General features: G+C 43.6%; 1 protein-coding gene across 4 annotated transcripts in view; it reads right to left on the bottom strand.

Moving 5' to 3' along the window:
* The window catches only part of USP4 (ubiquitin specific peptidase 4), a 51,403-nt gene that overhangs the window by 25,353 nt on the left and 7,198 nt on the right, over window positions 1–18,852 (bottom strand). For 2 of the 4 annotated variants that reach the window (XM_036100549.2, XM_036100550.2), the window contains exons 3-6: window positions 18,301–18,431; window positions 17,006–17,132; window positions 16,045–16,190; window positions 15,855–15,916 (exon numbers count right to left, since the gene is read on the bottom strand). In XM_036100549.2, the coding sequence (XP_035956442.1) occupies window positions 15,855–15,916; window positions 16,045–16,190; window positions 17,006–17,132; window positions 18,301–18,431 (466 nt within the window). Of the gene's footprint in view, window positions 1–7,503; window positions 12,757–15,854; window positions 15,917–16,044; window positions 16,191–17,005; window positions 17,133–18,300; window positions 18,432–18,852 lie in introns of those variants that run through there. The other 2 variants (XM_078078226.1, XM_036100552.2) reach the window with 2 other exon arrangements.

Here is an 18,852-nt window from a genome sequence, read left to right as displayed (position 1 = left end):
CAGTGAGCAGGTGGGGGGAGGTGCAGAGGGGGAGGGAGAGGGACAAGCAGACCCTGCACTGAGCGCAGAGCGGGGGGGTGGGGAGGCTATCTTGATCTCAGGACCCTGAGATCATGCTGAAACTGAGTCAGACACTTAACCGACTGAGCCACCCATATGCCACAAGACAAAGTTTTTCTTAAACTCCACCCTTGAGAGACAAAAGCAAGACCTCCGTGCAGGAAAGTGACTATATGGGAAACGCCTGGGCACTTGGCACTTGTCATCAGAAGCTTTAGAGCACATTCTGGGGGCACTGCAGGCTGACAAATAGGCAATTGGTGGGAAACACCTTACGCTCGAGGGTACATATTAGGTGAGTCAAGACCTCACTGGGTCTCATGCCACCAACACTCTGAAAACAGAGGCTTACAACTCCAAAGAAGGATTCCTCTGCTCCTTTAAAAGACACTCTGGTCAAGCCCCTAGTCTCTCAGTAGCTTTCTACCTAGACATTTCCTGCTTCTAGGCATGTCCAGTCCTTACCAATCATAACTAGAACATGCCCTGAACCCATGACTGAGGCCCTGTAACACACTCATGCCTGCCCTCCTTGCTCCACGGACCTCTGCATGCTTCTCAGATGTTCTCCAGGCTGAAAGCTGCTCTGCAGATAAGCCCACCCTTTAGGGATGACCTCAAGTAACCAGAGTCCAGCACCTGGCATTATCATTAAGACAACAATGAACTCAGGGCGCCTGGCTGGCTCAGTGGTAGAGCATGCAACTTTGATCTCGGGGTTGTGAGTTCAAGCCCCATGTTGGGTGTAGAGATAACTTAAGAATAAAATCTCAAAAAAAAAAACAAAACATAATAATGAACTCTTATTGGAATCCTCACTGCCTTCACAACATCCTAAGAAGCTCTGCTCTCCCCACAACAATGCTGTTAACCCTCACCTGCGTGCACCCACATCTCCACTTCAGGAACACTGGCCTCTTCTACCTCTGAGCAGGCAGCCTCAAAAGGGGGCCATGGTGCAGAGCTAACCAGGCCTTAGAGACCTCAGGCTAGTAAAGTCAGAGGGAGTTAGAGTTAGAGAGAGAGAGAGAAGTGAGGCCTGCTCTACAGAAAATCTTGGAAGCACGAACACAAAGGTTGGAGCAATCCACAAGGAAGACAAACTTGTCTTAAAATGTTCAGAGTTTACAAGGTGGCCCTCACTAATAAAAGAGCTGAACAGAAACAATTTATGCTGTTCTCCAGCCACAACACATGTAAAACTGACTCTATATGTAGATTTAAAAAAAAAAAAAAATGGGTTAGGCCAATCAATGACTTCCCCTGGATGACAAATTCACTGGCCGTATTTTACCACTCCCTCAAGGTTAACCTGTGTCTGCTTGACAGATGATGCATTACTAAATATAGCTGTTTTTGTTTGTTTTTTAAAGAAAATCTGATCAAAAGGGGCACCTGTGTAGCTCAGTTGGTTAAGTGTCTGCCTTCGACTAAGGTCATGATCCCAGGGTCATGGGACCAAGCTGCGCTTCAGGCTTCCTGCTCAGCGAGGAGCCTGCTTCTCCCTCTCCCTCTGCCCCTCCCCCTGCTCGTGCTCTCTCTCTAATGAATAAATAAAATCTTGGGATGAGAAAACATGAGATAAGGAGGCTGAATTAAGGATAGCTTGAATAGTGATTAGAATAACTATAAATGGGGGCGCCTGGGTGGCTCAGTCAGTTAAGCGTCTGCCTCTGGCTCAGGTCATGATCCCAGAGTCCTGGGATTGAGCCCCGCATCGGGCTCCTGCTCAGCGGGGAGCATGCTTCTCCCTCTCCCTCTCCCCCACCACTCCCACTCATGCTCTCTCTCTCAAATAAAATCTTAAAAAAAAAAAGAAAGAAAATCTGATCTGAGAGTTTTGATGAGTGAGTATAACCCGCTTATAGTTATTTTCTTTTTTTTTTTTTTAAAGATTTTATTTATTTGACAGAGAACAGGCAGGCGGAGTAGCAGGCTCCCCGTTGAGCAAGGAGCCTGACGTGGGGCTCGGACCCAGGACCCTGGGATCATGACCTGAGCTAAAGGCAGTCGCTTAACCAACTGAGCCACCCAGGTGCCCCCATTTATAGGTATTTTAATCACTATTCAAGATGTCCTTAATTCAGCCTCCTTATCTCATGTTTTCTAATTACCAAGTTTTCAGTTGTTCTTTTTTACTTCTTGCCCTCAATTTCCCTTCTTAGGTGTGGCAGTTTCCTAGTTGTCTCCTAGAGTACTGTGATTTTTAATAAGAAATATGTATTTTGGGGGGCACCTGGGTGGCTCAGTCGTTAAGTGTCTGCCTTTGGCTCAGGTCATGATCCCAGGGTCCTGGGATCGAGCCCCGCATTAGGCTCCCTGCTCAGTGGGAAGCCTGATTTTCCCTCTCCCACTCCCCCTGCTTGTGTTCCCTCTCTGGCTGTGTCTCTGTCCGTCAAATAAATAAATAAAATCTTAATAAAAAAAAGAAATATGTATTTTTTTAAAAATAATAAGAAATATGTATTTTGGTCTTGTCCAAACTTCCTGGTACACAGTCCCTCAGTAATTTTCTCAGTGATGAGTGCTGGGAGCAGTTTTTGTTATACTTGTGTTTTTGTCCTTGGTTCCTGAAATAGCTTCAAAGTGATAAAAGTGAAAGGAATGTCTTATTTCCAACACACCCCTTTCAACCACCTCTGTTTATGTTAATGACTTTTGGAAAGTCACAAAGGATGGGGCTTGCCAGAAGAACTAACCGTGGGATTAGAGGGTTGGAACTTGCAGCTGCCTACCCCCAACCCCCTGGGGAGGCGAGAAGGGCTGGAAATCTGAGTTTAATTACTAATGGCTAAATGATTTAATCAATCAGGCCTACTTATTGAGGCCTGCACAAAAATCCCTGAAGTACGGGAATTTTGGAGAGCTTCCGGGTTGGTGAAAACTGGAAGTCCCAGAAGGGTGGAATGACTAAGGGCAGCTCCTCACTCACCCCTTTCCTATACCCACCTAGTACCTCTTCCATCTCACTGTTCCCGAGTTATAGCCTTTCTTGACAAACTGGTCATCTAGCAAGTAAACTGTCTTCTTGAGTTCTGTGAATTGTTCTAGCAAATTATCAAGTCCAAGGAGGGGTCACAGGAACCTGAACTTGGAACTGGGATCTAAAGTGGGCCAGTCTGATGGGATTGAGCCCTTAACCTGTGGGATCTGATGCTACTTCCAGGGAGACTGTGCCAGAATTGAGTGAAATTGTACAACACCCAGCAGGTGTCAGAGAACTGAATGGTGTGAGAAAAACCTACACACACGTAGTGGCAAGAAGTACTGGTAGAGCAGAGAAGAAAAAGAGGGTTTGTTGCTTTTTTTCCCCCGTTTTGCCTCCCAATAAGCTATTCTGCCCTTTTTCCTTAAAGAACCCCAATTTTAATTTTTTTTATTTTTATTTTATTTTTTTAAGATTTTATTTGAGAGAGTGAGAGAGAGAGAGAGCGAGAGCACACGCAGGGTAAGGGCAGAGGGAAGGGGAGAAGCAGACTCTCCTGCTGCGCAGGGAGCCTGACACAGGGCTCGATCCCAGGACCCTGGGATCATGACCTGAACTGAAGGCAGACACTTAACTAAGCCACCCAGGCACCCCAAGAAACCCAATTTGTAGTTAGACACCTTGCAACCCTGCTAAAAAGCATTTTCCTGCCTCTCTTGAAGCCAGGTATGGTCATATCATTGGCTCAAGAGATGCAAAGGGACGTTTTATGTATGATTTCTGGGAAATTTCCTTAAAAGGAAGGGCTATGTCCCTCCTGCTGCTTCCTCCTTGCCACTTGAATGCAGGTGAAACCACAGCAGCTCCAGAATCCTAGACCCACAAGGAAGAAGCACCTTTGAAGTAGAAACTTCACACAGTAGAACAAGACAGAGCGGCTGGGTTTCTAATGATACCAGCAGTGGACTGCCCACCTCAGAAATTCTTCTTAGAAAGACTCCAGCATCTATCTTTCTTAATTGCCATCAAACCTTTCCTAATTAACACAGCATATTCCAAAGATATATGTTCTATTTTTACATTTCTGGTAGTTACTCCATTAACTTATCAGGACCTCTATTTTTATTTTTCCCCATCAATTACTTAGACTTGTAACTATCTCCATTTCCCCGTAGAGAAAGAGTTCAGCACATTCCCATCTCTCTCTGCTCTGTACTGCCTCCCGTTTCCTCACTTGTCTTCCGTGTTGGGATTACCCAGAATTAACTTCTGGACTGTTACTGATATGGGCTGCTTTCTTACACCTTTCTTATTATTCAACTTTTTACTGAAGTACTACATAGAGAATACATAAATCATGAAAGTAAAAATCAGGAAATTAACACCAAATGAATACATTTACATAACCAGTGCCCTGACCCAGAAACAGGACAGCCCTAGACCCAAGTGTCCTCTTCATGCTCCCTTCAGTCATCATTTTTCCCACAGCTAACCACTACCATGACCTTGAGACCCCTAGGTAAGTTTTGCCTGTTCTTAAACTTGGTATCAAGAGAACATAGGATGTCAGGTTTTGTTTCTGGCTTCTCTCATTCACCATTGTTCATGAACTCAACACTGCTGGGTCCCTATAGATTTTCACAGTGTAAATACACTACAATGTATGTATCCCCTCTATTTTTGGTGGACATCTGGTTTAACTCTAGTTTGCGACTATGACAAGTAGTGCTGTCGTGAACATCTTTGAACATATCTTTAAGTGAACATGAGATGTATTTCTGTTGGCTGTATGCCTAGGAGTGGTTCGCGGAGTTGTAGAATATGTACATAATTCTTCCTCTAGTAAGGGTTGCCAAATCTCCTAAAATCACCGCATCAATTTATATGCCCTATCAGCAGGGCCCAACAATTCAGGGTGCTCCAACCTCAACATCACTTGGTACTGTCCATCTTTTTCACAGCCATTCTGGGGGATGTGCAGAAGCACTGTGTTATGGTTTTAATTTGCCCTTTCTGGATGACTGCAGAGGTTAACACCTCTCCATATACTTGCTAGCCATCCGGATATCCTCTTTGGTAAATTAACTGTAAAGATTTTTTGCCCCTTTTCTAACGGGGTTGCCTAACTTTTTCTTACTGTCTTGGGAGGCGTTTCTTCCAAATTCCGGATCTAAGCATTGTGTCAGACATATGTACTGCAAATCTTTTCTCACCCTGTGGCTTGCCTTTTTACTCTCTGGTGAACAGAAGTTCTTAAAAGTCAGTCACCCCCGGGGCGCCTGGGTGGCTCAGTCGTTAAGCGTCTGCCTTCAGCTCAGGTCATGATCCCAGGGTCCTGGGATCGAGCCCCGCATCGGGCTCCCTGCTCAGCCAGGAGCCTGCTTCTCCCTCTCCCACTCCCCCTGCTTGTGTTCCCTCTCTAGCTGTCTCTCTGTCAAATAAATAAATAAAATCTTTAAAAAAAAAAAAAAATCAGTCACCCCCTCTATCCATTTCCTCCTCCAAGGTTTGTGGCATTGCGCCTTGTGTCAGAAATCTTTGCTCACTCCAAAGTCCCAAAGCCCTTGCTTTTTTGGCCAACAAAACACTTCCCTAGGTGTGTGCTCTCTCACATGTTACGGATTCTACTGCGTGCCCCTGGACTCTAAAAGTACCTCCTCCACTCAGGAGCTCTGTGTGGAAAACCTTCCAAGGTCAGCTATGCTAGAGGAAAAAAATATTTCATCTTTACATTTAAGTAACAGTTTAGTAGGATACAAAATTCTTTTTTTTTTTTTTAAGATTTTATTTATTTATTTGAGAGAGAGAGAATGAGAGAGAGAGCACATGAGAGGGGGGAGGGTCAGAGGGAGGAGCAGACTCCCTGCAGAGCAGGGAGCCCGATGCGGGACTCGATCCCGGGACTCCAGGATCATGACCTGAGCCGAAGGCAGTCGCCTAACCAACTGAGCCACCCAGGCGCCCCCAAAATTCTTTTAAATAAGTTATTTTACTTTGACACTGAAAAAGTATCTCTTAGATCCATTGTTGCTACTGACAAGTTTGATACTAGTCTGCTTCTTATTCCTTTGTGACTTTTTCTTTCAAAACAATTTGGAATTTTCTCTACATCTTTGTTAAGTTTTTGCTCTAGTGTCTAGGCGTGGGCTTTCTTCCTTCCATCTGTTGTGTTTAGCATTCTTTAAATTTCAGACCTTTCCTCTTTTATGATTTCTGAGAAACTCTTGGTCATTATAACCTCAAACATTTTCTTCCCCTTCCTCCGGTCATTTCCTCTCTGCTTCTGAGATTCCTATTATACAAACGTTGACATTTCTAGCCCCCATCCTCCACAGCACTTTGCTTCACCTACCTTTCATCTCTTTATCCCTCCTAACGCCTTGTAGAATTCTTAAACCTGACCTTCCAACTTCTTCAGTCTTCAGCTACATCCATTCTGCTACTCAACCCATCTCCTGAATTCCGTGTTCCCAAGTATGCCTCCCTATTCCTGTTTCACGTACCCACTTCCTTTCCTTGATGATATTCACTATGCTTATTCCACCCTCCCAGGAGGCTGGGAACATGAATTATGCTCCCACTAGCACAGGCTGTCAATCTGCCATTTTCCTTTCATTCGACTATACCACTCGTCAGCTTCTCATTATGGCTCCCTATGAGCTCTTCATCAGGTGAGACCACACTACTCCTCCAATCACTGCACCCCCTCCAATGAACTCCCTACCTCCCGCAGAGGTACAGCTAGAATCCAGAGTCTCACATGACCCACCACCGTCCCCCGAACCCTCCTGCCATCCCTCCTGGCACCAGCCCCAACACACTCCCGCCAGTCTTCAACAAAGCCTGCTTCTGCCTCGGAACGTCCACCGCTGCTGATTCCCTCACCTCCTTTGTGACCCTCAGTGGGGCCTCCCTATCACCATATTTAAATCTGCCCCTTCCCAAAGCCTAGCACTTGATTTTCTTCCCTGTTTTTTTCCCACAGTCCTTATAAACCATTGGATGAGTGGGTAGTTCCTGTCTATTTACTGTTCCTTGAGGACAGAAACGTTGTTTACTGCTGTATCCTCAGTATCTAGAAGAGTGTCTGGCACTATTAGGGGAGTAGGGAGGGGAGTGTACCTCAGGAATCTCACTCTGGGCTCATTGGCCACTGGACAGACTTTGCAGAGAGAATCTAACCTTCAAGCAAATTCAAGGAGGCACTGCTCTTTTCCAAAAGCTATCTCCCTTCACTGGAATCTGAGACTTCAGGGTGTGGAAGGGATGGGAAGCAGCAGCACTGGGAAGAGAAATGGGCAGAACTCTAACAGTCTCCCTTGGCCAGGACATCCAGCCTCTTCTGCTCCAAGTTGTCAACACTACCTCCCAGACTGGAATCTACCTTCTGTCTCCCCTGGGGGTTCCTCACAGTTTTTATTTTCTCTGGGTTCGGTGGCATTTCCAGTTCCAAGAAGGGAGTTAGCAGTCTGGGCTAGCCTTTTGATTGCTGCTGTCACAAATTACCAAAAACTTGCTGGCTTAAAACAACACAAATTTATTATCTTAACAATGTTGCAGGTCAGAAATTCAAAATGATTCTCACTGAGCTAAAGAGCTGTGTTCCTTTGTAGAGGCTCTAGGGACTTCTAGAGGCCACCCAGTGGCCACTGGCTCGTGGCCAGTGAAGTCTTTCTGCTCATTACATCACATGCCCTCCATAATGGCCATCACACAGTTACCCCATTCCCCCACCCCCTCCCCTCCAGCAACCCTCAGTTTGTTTCCTATGATTAAGAGTCTTTTATGGTTTGTCTCCCTCTCCGATTTCGTCTTTATTTTTCCCTCCCTTCCCCTATGATCCTGTTTTGTGTCTTAAATTCCACATGAGTGAGATCATATAATTGTCTTTCTCAGATTGACTTACTATGCATAGCACAATACCCTCTAGTTCCATCCACATTGTTGCAAATGGCAAGATCTCAATTTTTGATGGCTGCATAATATTCCACTGTATATATACACACCACATCTTCTTTTCCCATTCATCTGTCTATGGACATCTGGGCTCTTTCAATAGTTACTGTGGACATTGCTGCTGTAAACATTGGGGTGCAGGTGCCCCTTCGGATCACATTTGTATCTTTCTGGTAAATACCCAGTAGTGCAATTGCTGGGTCATAAGGTAGCTCTATTTTCAACTTTTTGGGGAAACTCCATACTGTTTTCCAGAGTGGCTGCACCAGCTTCCATTCCCACCAACAGTGTTAAGAGGGTTCCCCTTTCTCCGCATTCTCGCCAACATCTGTCATTTCCTGACTTGTTAATTTTAGCCATTCTGACTGGTGTGAGGTGGTATCTCATTGAGGTTTTGATTTATATTTCCCTGATGCCAAGTGATGTTGAGTATTTTTTCATGTGTCTCTTGGCCATTCATATGTCTTCTTTGGAGAAATGTGTGTTCATGTCTTCTGCCCATTTCTTGATTGGATTATTTGTTCTTTGGGTGTTGAGTTTGATAAGTTCTTTATAGATTTTGGATACTAGCCCTTTATCTGATATGTTATTTGCAAATATCTTCTCCCATTCTGTCAGTTGTCTTCAGGTTTTGTTGACTGTTTCCTTTGCTGTGCAAAAGCATTTTATCTTGATAAAGTCCCAAAAGTTCATTTTTGCCTGTTTCCCTTGCCTCTGGAGACGTGTCTATGAGGAAGTTGCTGTGACTGAGGTCAAAGAGGTTGCTGCCTGTGTTCTCCTCTAGGATTTTGATGGATTCCTGTCTCACATTTAGGTCTTTCATCCATTTTGAGTCTATTTTTGTGTATGGTGTAAGGAAATGGTCCAGTTTCATTCTTCTGCATATGGCTGTCCAATTTTCCCAACAGCATTTGTTGAAGAGACGGTCTTTTTTCCATTGGATATTCTTTCCTGCTTTGTTGAAGATTAGTTGACCATAGAGTTGAGGGTCTATTTCTGGTTCTCTATTCTGTTCCATTGATCTATGTGTCTGTTTTTGTGCCAGTACCATACTGTCTTGATGATGACAGCTACATAATATATCTTAGACTCCAGAATTGTGATGCCATCAGCTTTTGTTTTCTTTTCCAACATTCCTTTGGCGATTTTGGGTCTTTTCTGGCTCCATACAAATTTCAGGATTATTTGTTCCAGCTCTGTGAAAAGAGTTGATGGTATTTTGATAGGGATTGCACTGAATGTATAGACTGCTCTAGGTAGCACAGACATTTTAACAATATTTGTTCTTCAATCCACGAGCATGGAACGTTTTTCTATTTCTTTGTGTCTTCCTCAATTTCTTTCATGAGTGTCCTATAGTTTTCTGAGTACAGATCCTTTTCCTCTTTGGTTAGGCTTTTTGTTTTTTCTTAAGATTTATTTGAGACAGAGACAGCACGAGCAGTGGAGAGGGGCAGATGAGAGGGTCCCTGCTGAGCAAGGAGCCCAACCTGGGGCTCAATCCTAGGACCCTGAGATCATGACGTGAGCAGAAGGCAGACACTTAACCAACTGAGCTACCCAGATGCCCCTCTTTAGTTAGGTTTATCCCTAGATATCTTATGGTTTTTGGTACAACTGTAAATAGAATAGACTCCTTAATTTCTCTTTCTTCTGTCTCATTGTTAGTGTATAGAAACGCAACTGATTTCTGTGCATTGATTTTATATCCTGCTACTTTGCTGAATTCCTGTATGAGTTCTAGTAATTTGGGGGTAGAGCATCACGTCATCTGCAAAGAGTGAGAGTTTGTCTTCTTTGCTGATTTGGATGACTTTTATTTCTTCTTCTTGTCTGATTGCTGAGGCTAAGACTTCTGGTACTATGTTGAAGAGCAGTGGTGATAGTGGACATCCCTACCATGTTCTTGATCTTAGCGGAAAAGCTCAGTTTTTCCCCACTGAGAATGATATTCCCTGTGGGCTTTTCACAGATGGCTTTTATAATATTGAGGTATGTTCCCTCTATCTCTACACCGTGAAGAGTTTAAATTAAGAAAGGATGCTGTACTTTGTCAAATACTTTTTCTGCATCTCTTCAGAGATCATATGGTTCTTATCCTTTCTTTTATTAGTACAGTATATCACAATGATTACTTTGTGGATGTTGAACCACCCTTGAAGCCCAAGAATAAATCCCACTTGGTCCTGATGAATAATCCTTTTAATGTACTACTGGATCCTATTGTCTAGTCTCTTGGTGAGAATTCTGGCATCCATGTTCATCAGGAATATTGGTCTGTAATTCTCCTTTTTGATGGAGTATTTGTTTGGTTTTGGGATCAAGGTAATGCTGGCCTCATAAAAAGAGTTTGGAAGTTTTCCTTCCACTTCTATTTTTTGAAACAGCTTCAGAAGAACAGGCATTATTTCTTCTTTAAATGTTTGGTAGAATTCCCCTGGGAAGCCATCTGGCCCTGGAATCTTGTCTGTTGGGAGATTTTTGATTACCCCTTCAATTTCCTTGGGGGTTATGGGTCTGTTCAGATGTTCTATATCTTCCTGGTTCAGTTTTGGTAGTTTATACCTCTCTAGGAATGCATCCATTTCTTCCAGACTGCCTAATTTGTTGGCATATTGTTGCTCATAACATGTTCCCTTAGTGTTGGTTGTGATCTCTCTTCTTTCATTCATGATTTTATTTATTTGGGTCCTTTCTCTTTTCTTTTTGGTAAGTCTGGCCAGGGGTTTATCAATCTTACTCTTTCAAAGAACCAGCTCCTAGTTTCTTTCATCTGTTCTACTGTTCTTTTGGTTTCTATTTTGTTGATTTATGCTCTAATCTTTATTGATTCTCTTCTCCTGCTGGGTTTAGGCTTTACTTGCTGTTCTTTCTCCAACTCCCTTAGCTGTTAAGTTTAGGTTGTATATTTGACACCCTTCTTGTTTCTTGAGAAAGGCTTGTATTGCCATATACTTCTGTCTTAGGACCACCTTTGCTGCATCCCAAAGGTTTTGAAAAGTTGTATTTTCATTTGTTTCCATTAATTTTTTAAATTCTTCTTTAAATTTCCTGATTGACCCATTCATTCTTTAGCAGGATGTTCTTTAAGCTCCATGTATTTGAGTTCTTTCCAAATGTCCTCTTGTGAGAGTTTAAGTTTCAAAGCATTGTGGTCTGAAAATATGCCGGGAATGATCCCAATTTTTGGTACTGGTTGAGACCTGATTTGTGACCCAGTATGTGATCTATTCTGGAGAAAGTTCCATGTGCACTCGAGAAGAATGTGTATTCTAGTTGCTTTAGGATGGAATGCTTTGAATGTTATCTGTGAAGTAAATCTGGTCCAGTGTGTCATTCAAAGCCCTTGTTTCTTTGTTGATCTTCTGCTTAGATTCTGTCCATTTCAGTGAGGGGGGTGTTAAAGTCCCCTACTATCTTGTATTATTATCAATGTATTTAATTTTGTTATTAATTGGTTTATATAACTGGCTGTTTCCATGTTAGGGGCATAAATATTTACAACTGTTAGATCTTCTTGTTGGATAGACCCTTTAATTATGACATAGTGTCCTTCCTCATCTCTTATTACAGTCTTTGGTTTAAAATCTAATTTGTCTGATATAAGTATTACTACCTGAGCTTTCTTTTGATGTCCATTAGCATGATAAGTGGTTTTCCACCCCCTCACTTTCAATCTGGAGGGGTCTTTGGGTCTAAAATGAGTCTTCTGCAGACAGCATATTGATGGGTCTTGCTTTTTTATCCAATCTGATACCCTGTGTCTTTTGATTGGGGTATTTAGCTCATTTAAGTTCAGAGTTAACTACTGAAAGATATGAATTTAGCGCCCTTGTATTGCCTATAGTCACTATTTCTGTATATTGTCTCTGTTCCTTTCTGGTCTATGTTACTTTTGGGCTCTCTCTTCACTTAAAGGATCCCCTTTAATATTTCTTGCAGGGCTGGTTTAGTGATCACAAATTCTTTTAGTTTCTGTTAGTCCTGGAAGCTTTTTGTCTCTCCTTCTATTTTGAATGACAGCCTTGCTGGGTAAAGTATTCTTGGCTGCATATTTTTCTTATTTAGCACCCTGACTATATATATCATGCCAGTTCTTTCTGGCCTGCCAGGTCTCTGTGGGTAGGTCTGCTGCCAGTCTAATATTTCTACCCTTGTAGGTTACAGACCTCTTGTCCCGAGCTGCTTTCAGGATTTTCTCTTTGTCTCTGAGAGTTGCAAGCTTCACTATTATATGTCGAGGTGTTGACCTATTTTTATTGATTCTGAGGGGGGTTCTCTGTGCCTCCTGGACTTGAATGCCTGCTTCCTTCCCCAAATTAGGGAAGTTCTCCACTATAATTTGCTCCAATATACCTTCTGCCCCCCTCTCTCTTTCCTCTTCTTCTGGGATCCCAATTATTCTAATATTGTGTTGCTTCATGGTATCACTTATTTCTCGATTTCTCCTTTTGTGATCCAGTAGCTGTTTATCTCTTTTTTTCTCAGCTTCCTTATTCTCCATCATTTTGTCTTCAATATCACTAATTCTTTCTTCTGCCACGTTTATCCTAGCAGCTAGAGCCTCCATTTTTGATTGCATCCCATCAATAGCCTTTTTGATTTCGACTTGGTTAGATCTTAGTTCTTTTATTTCTCCAGAAAGGGATTCTCTAGAGTCTTCTACGCTTTTTTTAAGCCCAGCTAGTCTCTTTATAATCGTTATTCTGAACTCTAGTTCCGACATCTTACTTATGTCCATACTGATTAGGTCCCTGTCAGTCAGTACCGCCTCTTGTTCTCTTTTTTGAGGTGAGTTTTTCCGTCTTGTTATTCTGTGCAGAGAAGAATAGATGAACGAGAGAACAAAATACTAAAATGGCAATAACAGCCCCAGAGAAATACCCACTAAACAAATCAGAAGAGACCCGAAACCGAAAATAAGTAAGTAAATAAACAAAAATTTTAAAAAGAGAGAGAGAATATAATCAGACAAGGTGAACAGAACAGAGCAATACACTGGGTCCTGTGTGTATTTTGGTCTGTTACAAAACAAAATCCCAAAACTGTAAAGAAAGAAAAACTAATTTACGTACAAAAATCAACTTAAAATGAACAGATAGAATGTAACTGTAAAAATGAAAAACACAAAAGAAAAAAACAAAAAACAAAAAAAGAAAGAGTATAAACAGACACGTGAACAGAACAGAGCTATACACTATATCCTGGGTGTATTTTAGTCTGTCTGTTAGAAGAAACGACATCCCAAAATTGTAAAAAAAGAAAAACTTGTGTGTACACACACACACACACACACACACACACTGAAAGGATAGAATATAACTGCAGAGATGAAAATTTAAAAAGACTTAAAAAAAAGAATATAATCAAATAGGTGAACAGAACAGAGCAATACACTAGAATCTGGGTGTATTTTGGTCTGTTTGTTAGAAGAAACTGCATCCGAAAACTGTAAAAATGAAAATTAAGAAAGACTTAAAAAAAAAGTTAATAAAATAAGAAATTGGTTGAAAACGAAAGAGAAAAAAATTAAAATTAAGACTAAAGAATCAGAAAAAAAAAAAAACCCATGAATTCTATACACTATTCTCCCCTAGTGCTGGAGTTTTGCAGTTCTCTATGATGGGTAAACATGGTCTTAGCTGGATGTTCTTGCTGATCTTCTGGGGAGGGACCTGTTGCACTGATTCTCAAGTGTCTTTGCCAGGGCGGAGTTGCACTGCCCTTGCCAAGGGGCTAGGCTAAGCAAGCGGCTCCGGATTGCTCTACGTGGCTTTTGTTCCCTGAAGGCTTCCTGTGCAGCTTTAGAGGATGAGAATGAAAATAGCGGCCTCCCAATCTCTGGCCCCAGAGTGAAGAGCTCAGAGCCCCACTCCTCTGTGTGCCCTCAGGAAAAAGCAGTTAATCATTCCTGTCTCCCAGGTCTCCGGCTGCACTCTGTGATCACCCGGCCTGTGACCAAGCATTTCTATCTCAGGCACGCGGCCCTGCTTCGAGGCTCCAGAAGGGGTGGGTCTTGCCGTGGTTCTGCCGCTTGCTGGGCCCCTGCTTGGAGAACGGCTGCCCAACTGTGCCACAGTCTGCAGTTTATGGCAAAACCAAGCTGAAAGCCCACTCATGGGCTCATTGATAACAGCCAGCTTCCCTACTCTGATGCCTGGGAACTCTGCAACACTCAGGCACCCCGGTCTTTCTTTGACCCCGAGGATCCTGAGACCACACTGTCCCATCTAGGATTCTGCCCCTCTTTGCCACCTGAGCGCCTTTCAGGCAGGGAAGTCCCTCACCAGAGCAGACTTCTAAAAGTTCTGATTTTGCACTCAGCTGCTATATCACTTTCCAGTGCCACCTGCCGGAGCTTCCCATATATCGCCTCGGATTCACTTCTCCATACCCCCTACCTTGCAGAAAGTGGTCACTTTTCTATTTGTAGAATTGCAGCAATTCTTTTTTTTTTTTAAATCATTGATTTTAAAGATTTTATTTATTTATTTAACAGAGAAAGATACAGCGAGAGAGGGAACACAAGCAGGGGGAGCGGGAGAGGGAGAAGAAGGCTTCCCGTGGAGCAGGGAGCCCGATCCGGGGATCGATCCCAGCACCCTGGGATCACGACCCGAGCCGAAGGCAGATGCCTAACGACTGAGCCACCCAGGTGCCCCAAATTGCAGCAATTCTTTTCTTAGATCCTGGTTGAGTTCACAGGTGTTCAGAATGATTTGATTACTATCTAGCTGAATTCCTGGGACCTGACGAAACTAAGGTCTCCTAGTCCTCCGCCATCTTGGAAAGCTGCCCAGTGAAGTCTTTGCACATATCATCACTTAAGACTCTGTTTCTGTCCTCACATCTCCTGACTCTCCTGTCTCCCCTGTTCACCCTGTGATTACACTGGGCCCATCCAGATAATCCAGGATAATCTCCCCATGTCAAGACCCTTAATCACATCTTAATCACTTTGCCATGTAACCTAACATATTCATAGGTTCTGGGGATTAGGACTTGGACATGGAGGGGGCATTATTCTGCATACCACAGCTATATGTCATCTTGTCAGGAACTGGTGACCAGAGTTTCTAAAACTTGAGTCCATAGCTAGACTTCAGGTTATCTGTAAAACTCTTGAGATTATTGGCAAAATGTTCTATCTTCTGACGTGTTTCTCAAGAGAGAGCCTATAGCTTTTGTGATTCTCAAAAGAGCTATGTAAGAGCCCATCACTATCAAACAGTCACTGTCCAAGACCTGACTGAAAGAAGACAGCAAAGACCAACACTATCCCCATAACTATCAGAACACAGACACAAATTCCCCCACCTTATACCGTAAGAAAAACTCATTACTTCTTCTGTCCCCTTCTCAGGACATGCACAATTCCACACCGCACACAAACCTCTCCTGAGATAGAGGTGCCTGGGGTCCCAGTTTAAAGGCAGAATAATCCCCCCAGTATGCAAAAAGGGCAACAATGACTAACGGGCCTGTGGGTAAAAAGTGGGGTGGAATCAAACTTGAAGTCATACAGGACCCCATGCCTGAGCCCTCTTCTTTTCCAGCCAAGCTTCTAATTACAGGTGGAGAAAATAAAAGCCCTTGGCAAAAACAAAGCTGCCTCTTGGCAGAGCAGCTTTCCCAGATCTGGGCCCCTTCTCTTCCTTCTCTTATTCTCAAGAAGGAGAGGCTCACCACCGTGTTCACCCACTCTGATAACTTTCCTCACATGGCTGCCCAGCATGCTGCTTACCAAAGGCCAGTATTACAGACTCTGGATATGAAATAGACTCTGGATATGAAATGGAACGCTTTTTCATCTGACCCCAAAAAATTTTCCTTAGCACAAGTAAATGCCTTAGGAAATAGTGTCTCTCTTACACCTGTGTGCCCAGCCACAAGGGAGAAAAAGGTCACTTACTTTGACTGCAAGGTCTGCCTCGGCCATGTGCCATCTTCATTTTGGGGCTCAATTACTAGCACCTGAGTGAAAGGGGAAACCAAATAAGGAATATGCAAAGCATCTCACTGGTGACGAGCTCAGAACCAGAAGATATCTGGCCACACACCCTGGCAGAGCTGCCTGCTGGGCATGGCCTGAGCCCTCCTACCTGACCCTGGTAGAGCCCAGCATCCTGGACAGTGTTGTCTAGCTTGCTCAGCTGCTCATAGGTGTTGCTCATATATTTGTTCCATAGTCGTGTTTCACGCTCAGCAGGGATATTGAACAGCTTCCGCATCTCCTTCTCAATGGTTGCTAGAGACAGGCAGAAAGATCACTCAGGATTTCCTCGAGATGCAAGGCTAAAAACAGCTGTAGCAAGCTAATGCTCATCCTCCTTCCTGTTCGGATGGTCAGTCACAGAGTGCTTTGGACCAAAAGTTCTGACTGACAGCCCCTCGGTTTTTAAGGCCAAATGTCTCCCATGGGAATCCTCTTGCACTCACACACTAGAAACTTTCCCTGTGCTTCTCCTTCTTTAATGAGGTGGGTCCCATTTATAGCACACAAGCAACACAGAAAGGTGAGAAAACTTATCTTTGAACTTAAGATAAATGTGGTTTCAAATACCAGCCCTGCCACTTTTTTTTTTTTTTAAGATTTTATTTATTTATTTGACAGAGAGATAGAGAGCACAAGTAGGCAGAGAGGCAGGCAGAGGGAGAGGGAGAAGCAGACTCTCCATGAGCAGGGAGCCCGACGCGGGGCTCGATCCCAGGACCCTGGGATCAGGACCTGAGTCGAAGGCAGCCGCTTAACCGACTGAGCCACCCAGGCGCCCCCTATGCCACTTTCTAACAGAGATTTTTTAAATAAGTTACTGTAACCTCTCTGAATCTGCATTTCCTCATCTTTATCACCATATCACCGCATGTCAGGGATCATGCCCAGTGTTCTATAAAACATGATTCCCAGGCTTAGCTCTCCTCAAGAACCAGGTCAGGACCAGCACCTACAACCTGAGACTATGTGGGTAACAATTCTGGAGGGGGTGTCCGGCTTCGCACCCATAAGCCACAACGCTCTGCACTCTCCCTCCGGATAAGCAGGACCCCAGCCCAGCTACTCACCGATGGTGTCTGCCTTGCTGAAATGGCAACTCAGCACGTTGGTGGGGTCACTATTCTCACAGAGCTTCAGTTCCAGCAAATACACCTCCACCTTGCAGTGCTTGACAAACAGGCCATGCTCCACCACCTGCAAACAAGAGGCACAGGTGAAGGAGCAGTGGTTCCACACCAGGCAGTCTTGGAAACAATAGGTTTCATTAGTGGTAAGAGGCAGAATCCACACAATAATCATTTTCCCTAAGTGATCAGGGGATCAGGACAGATTTTTAAAGCCACCAGCAACTGTCCAAGAGTTGAAAATCTTTCTTCCCTTCATGAGGGAGAGCACCCGGATGGAGCCAGAGCTAGCTACAACACTGCCCAAAGGGAAGCCACTGTTCATCTCTAAATCAGGATCACGAGGTCTCCCTTGCAGGGTTTGTCGAATGAAAGGACTAGAGAACGTAGCTAAATCCCTGTGGTAGCAGAACACTCACCATATGGCAACACTGTGGGCATGAGGGGACATCTGCAGGAGACTGGCACACCCCCAACTTTTTGATCCCTAACCCCTCTCAGGGGCCCAGGTTTCCAGCTGGAGAAAGAAGGTCATTCTGGCCCCAAACAATGACTCTTACTTAGAAGCATGGCCTCAGGACTGCAGATCTTTCCTACTCTGAGAAGGGAAACTACATACCAGGGAGAGTGAGAAATTTACCCAATGTCTACCTATTAGCAGGCATGTGATGTCCCCTCTGGTAGGACAAGCAAATGACTGTGAGAGTCAGGGTGGATGGTCTTCTCATAAGTCCCATCTACCAGAGGGGTAAAGAATCTGGGTTTTGATCGTATGGCCCACTTTCCCTCAGGAGGCTATTCTTCTCTGGCTTATGAACACCTGCTTTTTGAGATATTCAACAGTGTGGCCAAAGACTCATAAGCATAGAGGAAAAAGCAGTCTCAGAGAAGTTGTAAGATAAACAAGAAGCAGTACATTACTGTATGTCCATATGACCCCAAGTAAACTCTCTCTCATAGAGCCTTCCAGAAAGTGCTCTCATGGCACTGCTGGATACATCCCAAGCCACTGGGCAGCTCTGATGTTTGGAGGCCACTCACTGTAACATCTCAGGTGAGCAACCTCACTCACCACCACTCACGACCACAATTCCCTAAAGAGAACCAGAAACAAGGCCTCAAACACCTCTATTCGACCACTTAGGTACATCCAGTACCCGAGAAAACCAACACCAGTCAGTGTCCCCAGGGAGCACTCGCAGACACTGACCGGCAACTGCGACAATTCGTGTACTCACTTTTCTGACAATGGGCTGCTGGCCTTCTACACAGCCATACCAGTTTAGTAATTTATTCCAGGCCTCTGTTGGGACCAATACATAGTCCAATTCATCAATTAAATGTTCTTTCAAGGTCTGACTCTCAGGATCTGAAAAAAGAAAACAGCTCATAACTCACTGCTCTTCTCCCCAGAAATATTTGTTTTACAGGATTCTTATGTACTTTTCAGAAATAAGAAAATTATTTATAGGAACAAGTACAAAATTCCAAAATTCTGTCACTAGCCATAACACAGAGCAGACCTGACAACTGTCTTCAGCCACGCCTTCAAAGGAACGTGTATTTCTTCTATAATGAAATGGAGTAGGGAGAATAAAAAAGTCCAATTTACATTTTCAACATGCTTCCAGATTCCACAATGAAAACTGTTAATTACGAATATTTAACATAATATTCTGCTTAGTGAAACTTCATTGAGGTCAAGTATCTTCTGAAAGATTTACTAAGAAAGCAACAAACCCATCATTGAAGTTAACTTTATTTTACCAAGAGTCATTCAATATTCTTAG

Source organism: Halichoerus grypus, chromosome 1 (assembly GCF_964656455.1).
Source record: "Halichoerus grypus chromosome 1, mHalGry1.hap1.1, whole genome shotgun sequence".
Taxonomy (NCBI): Eukaryota; Metazoa; Chordata; class Mammalia; order Carnivora; family Phocidae; genus Halichoerus; species Halichoerus grypus.
This window is presented reverse-complemented; position numbering and strand designations above follow the sequence as displayed.